Here is a 15,158-nt window from a genome sequence, read left to right on the forward strand (position 1 = left end):
AAAACACACAGCCAGGGCAACTAAGGAGTGGCTCCATAAGAAGCATCTCAAGGTCCTGGAGTGGCCTAGCCAGTCTCCAGACCTGAACCCAATAGAAAATCTTTGGAGGGAGCTGAATGTCCGTATTGCCCAGCGACAGCCCCGAAACCTGAAGGATCTGGAGAAGGTCTGTATGGTAGCCTAGAAATCTAGACGCACCCTAGCGGCAGAAAATGTATTTTGCCGCGAGTGTAGTCTAGCAACTCTCGGTAGACCTGCGAGCTGGAAAAACCAAACTCTGGTCAGGCCAATCACAGCGTGTGTAGAGTCGGTGGGCGGCCTTAACATAATGACGGCACGTCATGGCAGAGTTGCGGAGGTTCTGCGTGCTACTCGTAAACAAAGAAGCTGACGAACAGCTGTCTTTTGAATCCGCTTTGGCCGCGACTCTGGAAGACTTGGAGTTAAGCTTTTCTTTGAGAAACGAACAAAGAACGGCACTGAAGTCATTCTTAAGAAAAGAAATGTGTTCAAAGTTTTGCCTACCGGATACGGTGAAAGTCTATCAACTAACGTTAGCTCGGCTTCACCTTCTGCTTTGCTCTGGTTGGTTGTGGCGCTCATGGCACTATCCAATTGCGTGCAGAGGGAATTTGAAAGACAACCGTTTATCCCGCCCCTCGGATTGAGCCCTGTCAATGGTGAGTTTCAGGCTTTTCAGGCTATCTGTATGGAGGAGTGGGCCAAAATCCCTGCTGCAGTGTGTGCAAACCTGGTCAAGAGCTACAGGAAACGTATGATCTCTGTAATTGCAAACAAAGGTTTCTGTACCATTAAGTTCTGCTCTTCTGATGTATCAAATACTTATGTCATGCAATAAAATGCATAAAATTATTTCCTTGATTTTTGTTTTAGATTCCGTCATGCCCAGTTGAAGAGTACTACCTATGATAAAAAAGTTACAGACTTCTATGTGCTTTGTAAGTGGGAAAACCTGCAAAATCGGCAGTGTATCAAATACTTGTTCTCCCCACTGTATACCACTGGTCCTCCCTTCAGATCCATTTGAATAAATCTTTCATACATGATCCAGACAATATTCTTTTTTCTAGTATTTTCTGGAATCTAGTGGAAACAGCCCAAACAGAAACATTTTACAGGAAACCCTGTAAAAGACAGCAGGGTGCTAGAGCACACAGGGCCTGAGTTACACACTTTCAAAACTGAATTTATAACCAAAAAATCAAAAAGCACCTCTTTTTTGGGAGAGTTATTACAGCTCAGACAACATATTCTTACATGTTTATCACTTTTAGCAGTGGTGTATGCAACGTCAAAGGGTTTCCTGTAAAATGACACCAAAATTGTGTGTTTAGACCACTGTATGTGGGTAGGGGAAGCTTTTCAATTTGGGTAGGCCAAATCCAGGTGGAAATCCCCAAAAAATGGTCCCAGAGCAGTATTATTTAAAGAAAGGTATTATGAGAAATCAAACTTGCCTTGATATTTTGATATGCAGTTGCAAGAAAAAGTATGTGAACCCCTTGTAGAATCTGTGAAAATGTGAATAATTTTAACAAAATAAGAGGGATCATACAAAATGCATGTTTTTTTTTTTTTTTTACTTAGAACTGTCCTGAATAGGATATTTTACATAAACATTTTTTTACATATAGTCCACAAGACAAACACATTTTTTTTTGCTGAATGTATTAAAATGACCATTCAAAGGTTTATGAACCCTTGATTCTTAAAACTGTGTGTCATTACCTGTATGATCCATGGCTGTTTTTTGTGTGTGATGGTTGTTCTTGAGTCCCTTGTTTGTCATGCGCAGTTAAACTGTTCTTCAGAAAAATCCTCCAGCATCTGTTGCATATTTGAACCCTTTCCAGCAGTGACTGTATGATTTTGAGATCCATCTTTTCACACTGAGGATAATTGAGGGACTCAAACACAACTATTAAAGAAGGTTCAAATGGGAAAGGCTGAAGATGTTCCCCACTCTATACTATTAAAAGTGCAGATTACGATTCAAACTGCCCTTCATTGGTTAAATGTTTAAAAATATGATCATGACATGTGAAGTGTGCTTTTCTTTTTCTGTGGAATACAAAAGGAAAGCACTTAGCAGATTGATATGTGAATTATTCACCAAACAATCTGCTCCCTTTTGTGTTTGACATAAAAAGCACCGGAATCATGATTGTGATATGAATGAAATATTGTGAGAAGTCATTGCTATCATAAAATGTGTGATATTAAATGAGAAGGAAGGTGCATTTCTGTACAAATTAAAACTAAGATGTCTCACTTGAATCACTTTATTGAGGTTGAAACTTATTTTAAATTATTCAAAGTGCAGGTGACCACAACAAATGTGTTGTACAGTGACAAGAGGGGAGAACATGTGTTGTATGAGACAAAAAGACATCATAGAAAAGATCATACTATATATCATACAATATAGCTGGTCATTTGAGTAGATTTCTTCAATGGACCAAACAGACATACACTATATTGCCAAAACTTTTGCCTTTACATGCACATGAACTTTAATGACATCCCAGTCTTACTCCGAAGGGTTTAATATGGAGTTGGCCCAGCTATAACAGTTTCAAATCGTCTGGGAAGGCTTTCCATGAGGTTTAGGAGTGTGTTTATGGGAATTTTTGTCCATTCTTCTAGAAGCGCATTTGTGAGGTCAGGCACTGATGTCGGACGAGAAGGCCTGGCTCACAGTCTCAGCTCTAATTCATCCCAAAGGTTTGAGGTCAGGACTCGAGGTGCAGCCAAGTCAAGTTCCTCCACACCAAACTCGCTCGTCCATGTCTTTATGGATCTTGTTTTTTGATCACTGGTGTGCAGTCATGTTGGAACAGGAAAGGGCCACCCCCAAACTGTTCACACAATGCACAGCATTTTGGGAGCATGAAAATGTCCAAAATGTCTTGGTATGATGAAGCATTAAGAGTTCCTTTCACTGGAACTAAGGGGCCAAGCCCAACCCCTGAAAAACAACCCCCACACCATAATCCCCCCTCCACCAAACTTTACACTTGGCACAATGCAGTCAGGCAAGTACCGTTCTCCTGGCAACCACCAAACCAAGACTCGTCCATCGGATTGCCAGACAGAGAAGCGTGATTTGTCACTCCAGAGAACAAATCTCCACTGCTCAGAGTTTAGTGGTGGCTTGCTTTACCCCACTGCATCCAACGCTTTGCATTGCACTTGATGTAAGGCTTGGATGCAGCTGCTCGGCCATGGAAACCCATTCCAGAAGCTCTCTACGCACTGTTCTTGAGCTAATCTGAAGGTCATACGAAGTTTGGAGATCTGTAGCTACTGACTGCAGAAAGTTGACGACTTCTTCCCACTGTGAGCCTCAGCATGTGCTGACCCCACTCAGTGATTTTACATGGCCTACCACTTCATGGCTGAGTTGCTGTTGTTCCCAATTGCTTCCACTTTGATATAATACCATTAACAGTCGACCGTGGAATTTAATATTGAGAAAATTTAACGAATTGACTTTTTGCACAGGTGGCAACCTATCACGGTACCACGCTTGAATTCACTGAGCTCCTGAGAGCGACCCATTCTTTCACAAATGCTTGTAGAAGTGTCTGCATGCATAGGTGCTTGATTTTATACACCTGTGGCCATGGACGTGACTGGAAAACCTGAATTCAATTATTTGGATGGGTGTCCCAATATTTTTGGCAATATAGTGTATCTAGACCTATCTAAAGTAGAAAGGTCTTACTAAATATATTTACATTTGTATATTTGTATGCATCGAGTGATGGTTTCTTCCAGTCATAGATGGAAATCAACATGATGATCTATATGATCCATATTAAGCTCAACTTGTAATGGCAACACTAGAATGACGAGAAGCTCAGAGCGTGGCGTTCTGTTGCTTGGATAAGATAAGGTTCAGTCCAGTAGCTCTAGTCCATCTGGCCTGCAAAAATGTGTCCTAATGATGGAGTCGAGATCCAAGGTCTTCAGTTATGAGGAGTTTGTGTTTCTGCTTGCTGATGGAATTGCTATGTCTTTGGCGAGACGTGAGCGCAAATGTGGTGAATTGGAGAGGGTCCGTCACTCTAAAAAACATACAAACCATAGTAAAAATCTTGGACAAAAAAAACATGCAGCGTGAGTTTGAAGCTCTATATTTGAGTGAGTGAAAATGGAAGGAAATTAAAAAATAATATCGAGATTATGCATGCCATAAAATCAGACATGCTGATTATAATTCAAGTTCACTCTCTCTTCCCCGAGTCTCAGTGTGGCTGCTCAAAAGATCCACTTCAGACTAACAGACTAATATTAACAGTCATGTCAGGAAATGATCACATCACATTTTGCATTCAAATATGAAATTGTATGTGTAAATTGAATTCTTTAGAAAGCTGGAGCTCAAATGGACTGGGGAGGAAAGAACTTGAAGCTGAAGTCAAATCAGGCCCAGTGATAACCTTCAACATGCTGTGCATGGAAATATAGAGACCCCAAAAGTAGCCTACTCTTAATGTTTGACAAATTTTATTATCATTTTTATATATTTAAAACTATGAAAACTTCTATTTGCTTAAAAATAATAATAATGCAAAAATACTAGTTTTTATATATTATTTAATGCAATGACATTCAGATATTTTAAGCATTCAAATACTTTTTTGGGTCACTTAATTATTCAGTGGTGTGGTAAGCATGCAATCTTTTCATTTTTTTCCCTATACATCAAAAATATATAAATGAGTTGTATAGTTGACTCACTCAAAAGCGTTCAAATTCAGGAACGACACTGAAAAAAAATTAGAACAGGCTATGAATTTGACTATTTGCCTTTAACCAAATAAACTATGCTATTAATGTTAATTGTAATGTTAATATACATATATATATATATATATATATATATATATATATATATATATATATATATATACACACACACACACACACACACACACACACACACACTGAACAAAATTATAAACGCAACACTTTTGTTTTTGCTCCCATTTTTCATGAGCTGAACTCAAAGATCTAAGACTTTTTCTATGTACACAAAAGGTCTATTTCTCTCAAATATTGTTCACAAATCTGTCTAAATCTGTGTTAGTGAGCACTTCTCTTTTGCAGAGATAATCCATCCACCTATCAAGATGCTGATTAGACAGCATAATTATTGCACAGATGTGCCTTAGGCTGGCCACAATAAAAGGCCACTCTAAAATGTGCAGTTTTCCCGGGGGGTCAACAAAAAAAAAGTCAATATCTAGTGCGACCACCATTTGCCTCACGCAGTGCAACACATCGCCTTCACATAGAGTTGATCAGGTTGTTGATTGTGGCCTGTGGAATGTTGGTTCACTCCTCATCAATGGCTGTGCGAAGTTGCTGGATAGTCGCAGGAACTGGAACACGCTGTCGTATACGCTGATCTAGAGCATCCCAAACATGCTCAATGGGTGACATGTCCTGTGAGTATGCTGGCCATGCAAGAACTGAGATGTTTTCAGCTTCCAGGAATTGTGTACAGATCCTTGCAACACCTGTGCAATAACCTGTGAGGTGGATGGATTATCTCGGCAAAGGAGAAGTGCTCACTAACACAGATTTAGACAGATTTGTGAACAATATTTGAGAGAAATAGGCCTTTTGTGTACATAGAAAAAGTCTTAGATCTTTGAGTTCAGCTCATGAAAAATGGGGGCAAAAACAAAAGTGTTGCATTTATAATTTTTGTTCAATGTATTTATATTATTCACTGTAAAAAGCTTGCCCTCGCTTGGTTTTTAATATATATATACATATATATGTGTATATATATATATATATATATATATATATATATATATATATATATATATATATATATATATATATATATATATATATATATATACTGAACAAAAACTAGAAATGCAACACTTGTTTTTTGCCCCCATTTTTCATGAGCTGAACTCAAAGATCTATATATATATATATATATATATATATATATATATATATATATATATATATATATATATATATATATATATATATATATATATATATATATATATATATATATATGGCTATTTTCTTAAAAAATACAACTTTAATGATGTATTATATAATGTGCTTAACCTTCAGAAAATGGTGAACAAACCAAGCGAGGGCAAGCTTTTTACAGTGAATTGGACCTCAGCTAACAGATTGTCACAGTCATGACATCTAATAGTTCTTAAATGCTTTTTGACCTTTTTTGCTTTTTAATTTGTCATTAACTCTTTCCCCACCAGCATTTTATTAATAAAGTTGCTAGTCAGCGTCAGGCTTTTTGATCATTTTCACAAAACTTTCATAGAATATATTTTATATTCTGAAGAATTAATTGTACTTATTTTTTTATTCTAGCTTCATTTTTTTTTTTCATCAGCACTTATATGTGAGTTTCATATAAGTAAAAAAACCATGACATTTTTATCAAAGACTACTTCTGGATTGGATTCAGAACGATGATCAAAACATAGACGGAGTAGATCGAGTCCATCAACACCCCTAAAACTTCACAGTCCTAGTTCATCCTGAGTTGACATTTAATTTGGTAATGTTAGGAAGTTTTGATTTATAGGCGCAATATGTAAGATTTTTGGATTCAAATATCCAAAAACCACTAGAACAATGTTATATATTTTGTTGACTTGTGTAATTGCATTATCCAAAATGTTTCCAAGAATGTTTAAATCCAGAGAAATAAGCAATTTTAACCAGGACACTGACCGTCCATGCATTGCCTATCATTGACATCATACCCGTGTTACCCTCGATTTCTGGCTTTGTTTTGTAGAAAACATGGAAACACCAATGACGCTTTAATATATTATGTGTTTTATTAGACAGGTGAGCAACTGTTTGGATACATTCATGGACAGAAAACGAATCATTGTTATATAGCTCAACACAGTTTGTTTTATTGTTTAAATCTCGTTTTCTTGATTTACCGCGAGTACCATGTTTTACCATGACTAATATCCATCTAGCTTACTGCACTGCTTACTCAGAGACACGAAAATCCAAATTTAAATGGCTGTAATTCAAGAATGCTTTGGAATATAGACCTAAGGTTGGTCTCGTTTTAAAGATGACACTCGGCTGATTACTGCAAGAAATGCACTTCAAAAAATAAAAGTATGAAAAAGGTATGGAAGTTTTAATTTACTGTGAATTAAACATACTTGTACTAAATATTTGTTTATTTTATATAAAATATATATTTTAAAAAAATAATTGTACTCTAAAATTACTAAAAAATCAAAGCCATATGTCTAACCAAGTTGTGTTCCAAATTTGAAGTCGATATCACAAAAATTAAAGTTCCCATGAGATTTTATTGAGGCGCTATACCAAAAATAGCCACCGGGTGTCATCCACATTCCATTGATTTTTTAAAAATACATTCTCCTGTAACAAATTACTAAATTTCTGTCCAAATATCACTTTTATAAAAAAAAAAGTCACCAAATATGGAACCTTGAGACTCAGACCTTTCCAACGATATGTATTTTGTCAAGATTAGATAAGGTTTTGATTATAAAGTAGTTAAAATTAATTTTGTAATATGAAACCTGACACTGCCCACTAGGGGAGTAGCCTGCTAGAAAGACTGTCCGCTTTCAAATTTTGAGCTTGTAAGCTTTCGAATGATACCTAATTTATGATGATTACTACTGTACAATATAGGATACGAACAAATGTCTGCGACATAATAGAAGCTCTGTGCAATCCAGGTGTCATCAAGCTACGCCTTTCTTTTGAATAAGCGACCTCTAGTGGTGAAAAATTACATATTGTGGCTTTAATGTTTTATTATGATAGCTTACATGTGCGTGAGCAATGCTATCGCTTGTTTCTGCTTCTTTTTCGCCTGTGTTTTGATCCGGAGATTCAGTACTATTTCATAAGATGTGTCATAGCCACTGATCTATAACATTTATAATTTATCAATTCATTCTATAGAGAGTCATTTATATAGATCAGTGGTCATAGCGCCCCCTACATATAACAGTGAAAACATGGATTGATGGAAAATTCCACCAATGGCGGGGAAAGAATAAATGTCAACTCTTAAATTAAATTATTGTTACTGTAGGTCAAACTTTCCTGTAGCTCAAACAGTAGAGCATGACGCTAGCAATGGCAAGGTCATGGGTTCGATTCCCAGGGAAAGCAAGAAATGACAAAATGTAAAATGTGTACCTAGAATGCAATGTAAGTCACTTTTTTCTGCCAAATGCGTAAATGTAAATGTACTGTGAAAAGTCATTAAAACAACAAATACAATTGTATTGAATTTAGCTTATTAATAGGCAATATGTTTTCTTCAAAAGTAATTTGCAAGCCTGACCATGTTAAATAATGAAATTAGTATGCGCACAGTGAAAGCTGCGTTGCAGATAAAGAATGTACAGTAATGGTGTTACACTTTAGATTGACAGTGTCTGCTGCCGTTATCAATCCGAGTACTGACAATCAGCAAAAACTGCACAGGTTAAGATTGAAAGATATGTATCACCCAGACAGTAACATAAGCTTCGTTCAGACTTTTATCGGGCCACATCTGGATTGCACGCGTACCAGATGTGGGCAGACACTATGTTGCTGTCTGGGCAATTTCAGATCAATTTAGAGACAAACAGACTAACATTTTGACAATCTCATATTCTGTTGATCGGTCTCATGGCAAGACTGTAGACAGCTTACCATGTCATTAAGAAGGAAACCAAACTACGACAAAGCGGGGATTCAAAAATCTACACCGCTTAAATCTGAAGAAATGTTTATTAATCTTCTCAAGAATAGAAAGTCACATGATCATTTAGCAACATTACACTGTTCTAGTGTCGCCCAAAACACATGCGTTGGAGTATATATTTGCTGCACAGTTATTTCAATTTTCTCCTTTTACATCCAAAAGTGGGCATTCCAAAATAATAAATAAATAAATAAATCGACAAATAACATGACAGAGGTGGATCTCTCTCTGAGCATGGCGGCTGTACCATGGCCTTTACTTTAGTGAAGAAAGAAGAAACACTGGCGCTGGCTTCCAGTCCTTGACACCTTACTGCTTTTGTCTCTAAATTTATCAAAACAGAGATGGAGAGTGTTGGCAGAGCTACAGCAAGACGTTGGTTTAGTTACACACAGAAATAGACACAAAAAAACTATAGGAGGAGAGACAGACACAAAGCACTTGGCAGGATCTGTAGTGCAGGAAAACATGAGAAAGCCTTTAAGGGAAAGTGAGTGTACAATTTGGACATCTTCACACACACTTTACTGAAGGTGCATTTTATTTAATTGTGCATCACCTTCACGTACAACGATATATCGGCATTTCAAGTACAATACAGAGAAAATGTAAAGCAGTGCACCTTTAACCAATCACTGTTTGCTGACTAATAGACAAGCACTGTATGTTTCTATAACATCAGAGAAACATCAACCCTATAGCCTCTTCAGTTCCCTTTCATTACAACACTGGAACTAAAAAGACTTTAGCTTTCACTCCTGTGAAAAAGGATATAAAACTCACACAAGTGGTGTGTAAGTGTATTATATAAGCATATAATAATGTATAAATTGTTACTGAACAACAAAAAAAGATGGTATCAAATTTGCTTATTGCTGTTTACATGTTTTGAATCAAAAAAACTGTACAGGGATCTTGTTGATCCAAATGAAATAAATGCATCCATGTCAAAAGAAAATAATCTGAAATATTCATGATTACAATTCAGCGTTTGTTATGCTATTTACACATATTCTGTGCTATGTACAAGGCACTGAATCACATGGATTACATTAAGACTTGGCACATCATTAATATGGATGTATCGCTGTAATGACTGGAGAGGAAAAAAGACTGAATTGGATGAGCTGAACGTTATCTACATTAATAAAGTTGAGATGTTGCTTCTAAACGACCTATATTGTTTATTCCTTTCTGCTTTTCTTTATATGATCAATGAGCAACTCTGTGCCATGCATTACAGAGATTTACCATGTTAAGGGGGTTATACCAAAGAAGTCCCTTTAAGACAAGACATTTCACTTGGCGGCCATCTTTGTGCATGCAAGTGCAGCTCCTATCTATTTGAATGGGGAAACATCAAATTCTCCAAAACTGTTGGCCAAACGTATGATTACATTTCATATTCGAAATCGCCAATGATATCTGACAACAACTGCCTCATACATTTTGTATCTAAATGCTCAAATCATGACCAAAAACTGTATTTTTCAGCCTGGACAAAGCTAATGCGCATGTGCAGTCCTAAGCGCTGTCTCAGAACACTTGACTGTTCCTATAGCAACCGGAGCTTCTAATGGCAGCTGCAGTGATGCGATTACTTTACTAATCAATGATTGGCTCTTTCATTTAGAAGTAGGGGCATAATCGCCATATTTAGGCGTTGCGCTTTCTCCCATTCACAAGTAATCGGAGTGCACCGTCTTCCTATATATAAAGTCTTTGGTAATACCCCTTATCTGTGGTGAAATCACTAACATACAGCTTCTGACGGCTTATTGCGTCACTTGTGGTTAGTGAAGGGACATGGGAATGTAGGTACCAGTTGTCTTTTCTTTCATGCATGAACCATATATTCCAGAAACAACGACTTTTGTCATTTATATCTAAAATATGTGCTCCAATTCAGCTTTCAAGGCTTTCAGAACACAACAGAGTTTGAATTTCAGAATTCCACACCGTCCTGCTCTAATCAACACTTGACGCATTTAGAAAACAGATACTTTATTGAAGGCACTCCAGATGAGATATGAGATCACGGAGGCCCTTTAAATCAGCAATATAATCAATGAGATGGAAAAACACTGAAAGCTGTTTAATAATTACATCATATCCATTCAGCAGTACAATGCAAATCAAAAACACCTGAATATAAATGTATTTTTCCAAAATCTTCAGCACTGCTTCGTTATTAACACTTGTTTGTACTTGGATAAACTAACCGTTATTGTTACAAACAATAAATTCAAACATATTGCCAGTGGTTTCATTGCCATTTTTTTTTGCTCAACAAAAAAATGTTAATTTACCTGCCCTCATGTCGTTCCAAGTACATACAGCTTTTATTTCTAGCATGAAACACAAACGAAATTTAGATTTCTGAGCGTTCCGGAGAAGAAAAAGTCAGTAAAATTCTGCAAGTGATAACTTAATTTCCTTTTTCTGGTCAAACTAAATCTGTGGACCCCTAGATGGCAAAAGTGATTCACTTAGTTTATACATTGCTGACATGTACATGCATGAAAGACAGGCAAGAGATACATATAGACAGTTTAACATGTTTATCGAAATAAGTTCAGCATCCTCATGATAGGAACGTATGGTGAGGAAGGTCAACATGGAATATTCAGCATTCCGGTTCCATTAGGCTGCTTCCAACTTGGATAAAATAAGGGAAAGAGAAGGAAGGAAGGGTGGATCTAGATCCTCTTCCTCTGAGGGTGGAGTGAAGGGGGATGGATTGTTGAGAGATAAAGGAAGACAGGGAAGTGAGTGTGGACGAAGGAGGGGAGGGTGGTGTCTGTGTGTCTGTCTGTCCTCTCACACTGTCGAAATCAATTTGCCCTCCGCACTGTGGAACAAAGAGAGGGAGATGCTGCCAGGTTGGCTTTGGACACAGACACATTGATCCACAGTTAGCATAAAGCACTAATGTTAAAGGAGTAGTTCACCCATAAATGAAAATTGTCATCATTTACTCACATGCTCAAAACCTGTGTGACTTTCTTTGTACTGGCACTCTTTTCCATGCAGTTACAATGAACGAGGACTGAGCTTATCAGGCAAAAGCACTATAAAAGAATCATAAAATTAGTCCATATGAATCGTTCACTATACTTGAACTCGAGAGTCTGATTCATGAACTTGATCAACCGATTCACAGAAAAGATTGGATAGTTCTTGTGCTTCTCTCATGAAAGCTAGGGGGTGATGTCAAGATTATCAGAGATTAAAGGGTTAGTTCACCCAAAAATGAAAATTCTGACATTAATTACTTACCCTCGTGTCGTTCGACATCCATAAGTCCTTTGTTCATCTTCGGAACACAAATTAAGATATTTTATTGGCTCAGAAAGGCCTCCATTGGCAGCAATGTAATTTGCACTCACAAGACCCATAGTTTTTGTGTGCAAACAAAAAATCAAAATAACGACTTTATTCAACTTTATTCTGGGCCTCTGACGTGAACTCACAAAGCACCACGACGCATGCGCGAGAATATGACGTCGAGCACAGATGGGCATCCATGAAATGCCCACTTTAGCACCCTTTTGAGCACTACGCCAAGACCTAAAGCACAATCAATGTAGTATTCAACAGCTTTTCCTCTGTAAACAAAGTTCCTCACTTCCGAGTCATGTGACAGAACGCTGGCTCTATTCTCGCGCATGCGTCCTGGTCAGTGTTGCCACAGTTACTTTGAAAAGTAATCTGATTACTCCTTTAAAAAGTAACTTAGTTACTTTACAGATTACTTGGTTTTAAAAGTAACTAAATTAGATTACTTTATTAGTTACATTCAGCAGCTGCCGACAACACCCCTGCTGCCCCAAAATAAAAATGACAACCGTTTTTGCCAACACTCACTTTATTGGAAGTGCATTTTTAACAGTAACGTCAACAATGTATCTCCTGACATTTTAAGTTGAAATTAAAAAATATTTCCTGAAAAAAACTAAAACATGTTTTAATAAAAAATTTAATAAAGACGGTCTTTCTTGAGTTCACTTAACATAAATCCTCTCCCCGAGACACAAGAAGAAAGCAAAAATATATATTTTTACTAAGGAAAATGACAAAAATAGTAACGCACAGTGACTTGGATAAGTCACTTTAATCTGATTACTGGTTTGGAAATAGTAACACGTTACTCGTTACTGGAAAAAGTAGTCAGATTAGAGTACTAAGTTACTAAGTTGCTAAGTAACGCGTTACTGGCATCACTGGTCCTTGTGCTTCATGAGTTCACGTTAGAGGCCCAGAATAAAGTTGAATAAAGTCACTTAGATTTTTTGTGTGCGCACAAAAACTATTCTCGTCACTTCATAAAATTATTGTAGAACCACTGTAGTGAGATGGACTTTGTAATGACGTCTTTAGTACCTTTTATGGGTCTTGAGAGTGCAAATTACATTGCTGCCAATGGAGGCCTTTCTAAGCCATCGGATTTCAACAAAAATATCTTAATTTGTGTTCCGAGGATGAACAAAGGTCTTACGGGTGTCGAACGACATGAGGGTAAGTAATTAATGACAGATTTTTCATTTTTGGGTGAACTAACCCTTTAATGATTTAAATTTGAGTGTGTTCTTCACAGAAAACTATTGTATGCGTCAGGAGAAATAATGGTGCTTTTTGAAGCTGAAAAGCGTCAATCTCCATTTATTTCTGGTGTTTCAAGGAAGGAAGAAAGTCTGTAACGATGTAAGGGTGAGTAAATGATGACAGAATTTAGATTTTTGGGTGAACTATCCCTTTAATGTTACTAATTTAATACTAATCTCTATTAAAGCAGGTTGCAAACATGTGATGGGCTGCATTTCCTGAAAGATACATGTGTGTGTGTGTGTGTGTGTGTGGTTCAGAAGTAAAATTGTAACAATTGAAACGTATACTAATTAGAAAAAAAGACAGATTCACACTTGTATTGTGAAAATGGAGCCCATCGTTTCAAATGCATCATGGGAGTCAAATCTAAATGGTGTGTATAGCAAGGTGTCAAGTGAACTACATATTTAAAATATTCGGGGTAGCTTGTGGAAAATGACTTCTCATGGGAATTTCCCTACAGAAATTAAAAGTTGGAACAAAAAACACTTAAAGACTAATTAAGACTCACATGGACAGCAAAAGCAAGAATGGAATGGAAACGTAAATGGAAAAATGAAACCATTTGAAAAATGTAATCTCTAGCTACTTCAAATTTTGGGATGCTAAGGAATTTGGAATAAAAGCTGGGAATGGTCTGATTCCCCATAGATAACCCCTTCTGGGCCATTTATTTTTATATAGTGATAAGGTGTTTTCTACAATTAAAACAAATTTTAACTCAAATTGGTATAGTATGGCTACACCATGTTTGAGTAGATATCTTATCTATGGGAAATGACCATAAATGACTGAATATATTATTGCGAGGTTTATGAAACCCATTTAAACAATCAGAGGTTTCTCTGTTGTTCAATATGGGTTTAGGTGCCCTGTTTGGTCACCCGCCCACCTTATGTTTGGGCTAGACCTTCAGAAACGTCAGCTATGTTCGTCTGCTCCGGCTGCAGGTCAAGCAAACAAGACTTTTTTGCTTGCCATAATCGGCATGGATTTAGAATATTTATGTAACATTTTTAATTCAAACAAAACCAGAGAAGAATAATACAAATAATAGGAAACAAAGAAAGAACTTATAGACAAACTAAAATGCTTTTTTAAAATTGTGTCACTGGTCAGGGGGCATATGAGTAAGTGAAAACTGGGTCTTACCTTGTTTGGAATCGAGACTCATACTCCTCCAGCCCTTGCTGTGAAGGAAGAGAGAATATCTTTAAAGACCCCCCTGTGGTGAAAATCAAGTTTTTCATTTTTATATGTTAATATGCTTTAAGACAAACCATGTGCAAATGCATAAGTTAACACCAATACTGAGTACTTTCTCCTTAAAACTGCTGTGATCTCTGAGCTGGTGAGAGGAGTGGAGGTGAGGCTAATTTGCATATTCATGATTCTGCATATATTAAATAAAGCAAGGGTGTAGAGTTACATTCACATTTTCATTCACATGAAAAAAACATTTAAATATGTCATTTTGATTATCAAATATGGGTTTTAAGAGATAAAATTATTGACTACAGGGGGACTAAGTAATTTACTTTTCCTTAAATGTCCAGTAGATGGTAGTAGAAGAACACATAACACTTATGAACTGCAGTATTGATAATACTGTAGCTAAAGCGTTGCTGTATTGTAACAGGGAATAAAAAGGGGGGCATTGGGTGCATCCTGAACAGAGGCAATGGGAAGAGACAATTGAGCAGTGATTCCAGAGGAACACAACAGTTAGACATGTCTATTTTTTTTTACAAGC

At 36.8% G+C, this 15,158-nt stretch overlaps 1 protein-coding gene across 18 annotated transcripts in view; it reads right to left on the reverse strand.

Moving 5' to 3' along the window:
* Positions 1 to 2,283: 2,283 nt before the first annotated feature.
* The window catches only part of baiap2b (BAR/IMD domain containing adaptor protein 2b), a 65,393-nt gene continuing 52,518 nt past the window's right edge, over positions 2,284 to 15,158 (reverse strand). For 3 of the 18 annotated variants that reach the window (XM_079801466.1, XM_079801456.1, XM_079801454.1), the window contains 2 exons: positions 14,558 to 14,595; positions 2,289 to 4,091 (listed from right to left, as the gene is read on the reverse strand). In XM_079801466.1, the coding sequence (XP_079657592.1) occupies positions 3,965 to 4,091; positions 14,558 to 14,595 (165 nt within the window). In that variant the 3' untranslated portion in view covers positions 2,289 to 3,964. Of the gene's footprint in view, positions 4,092 to 4,767; positions 4,796 to 8,805; positions 9,122 to 9,307; positions 11,685 to 14,297; positions 14,350 to 14,557; positions 14,596 to 15,158 lie in introns of those variants that run through there. The other 15 variants (XM_079801468.1, XM_079801467.1, XM_079801455.1 and 12 more) reach the window with 11 other exon arrangements.

The sequence above is a fragment of the Gobio gobio genome (genome assembly GCF_949357685.1).
Source record: "Gobio gobio genome assembly, chromosome: 20".
Taxonomy (NCBI): domain Eukaryota; kingdom Metazoa; phylum Chordata; class Actinopteri; order Cypriniformes; family Gobionidae; genus Gobio; species Gobio gobio.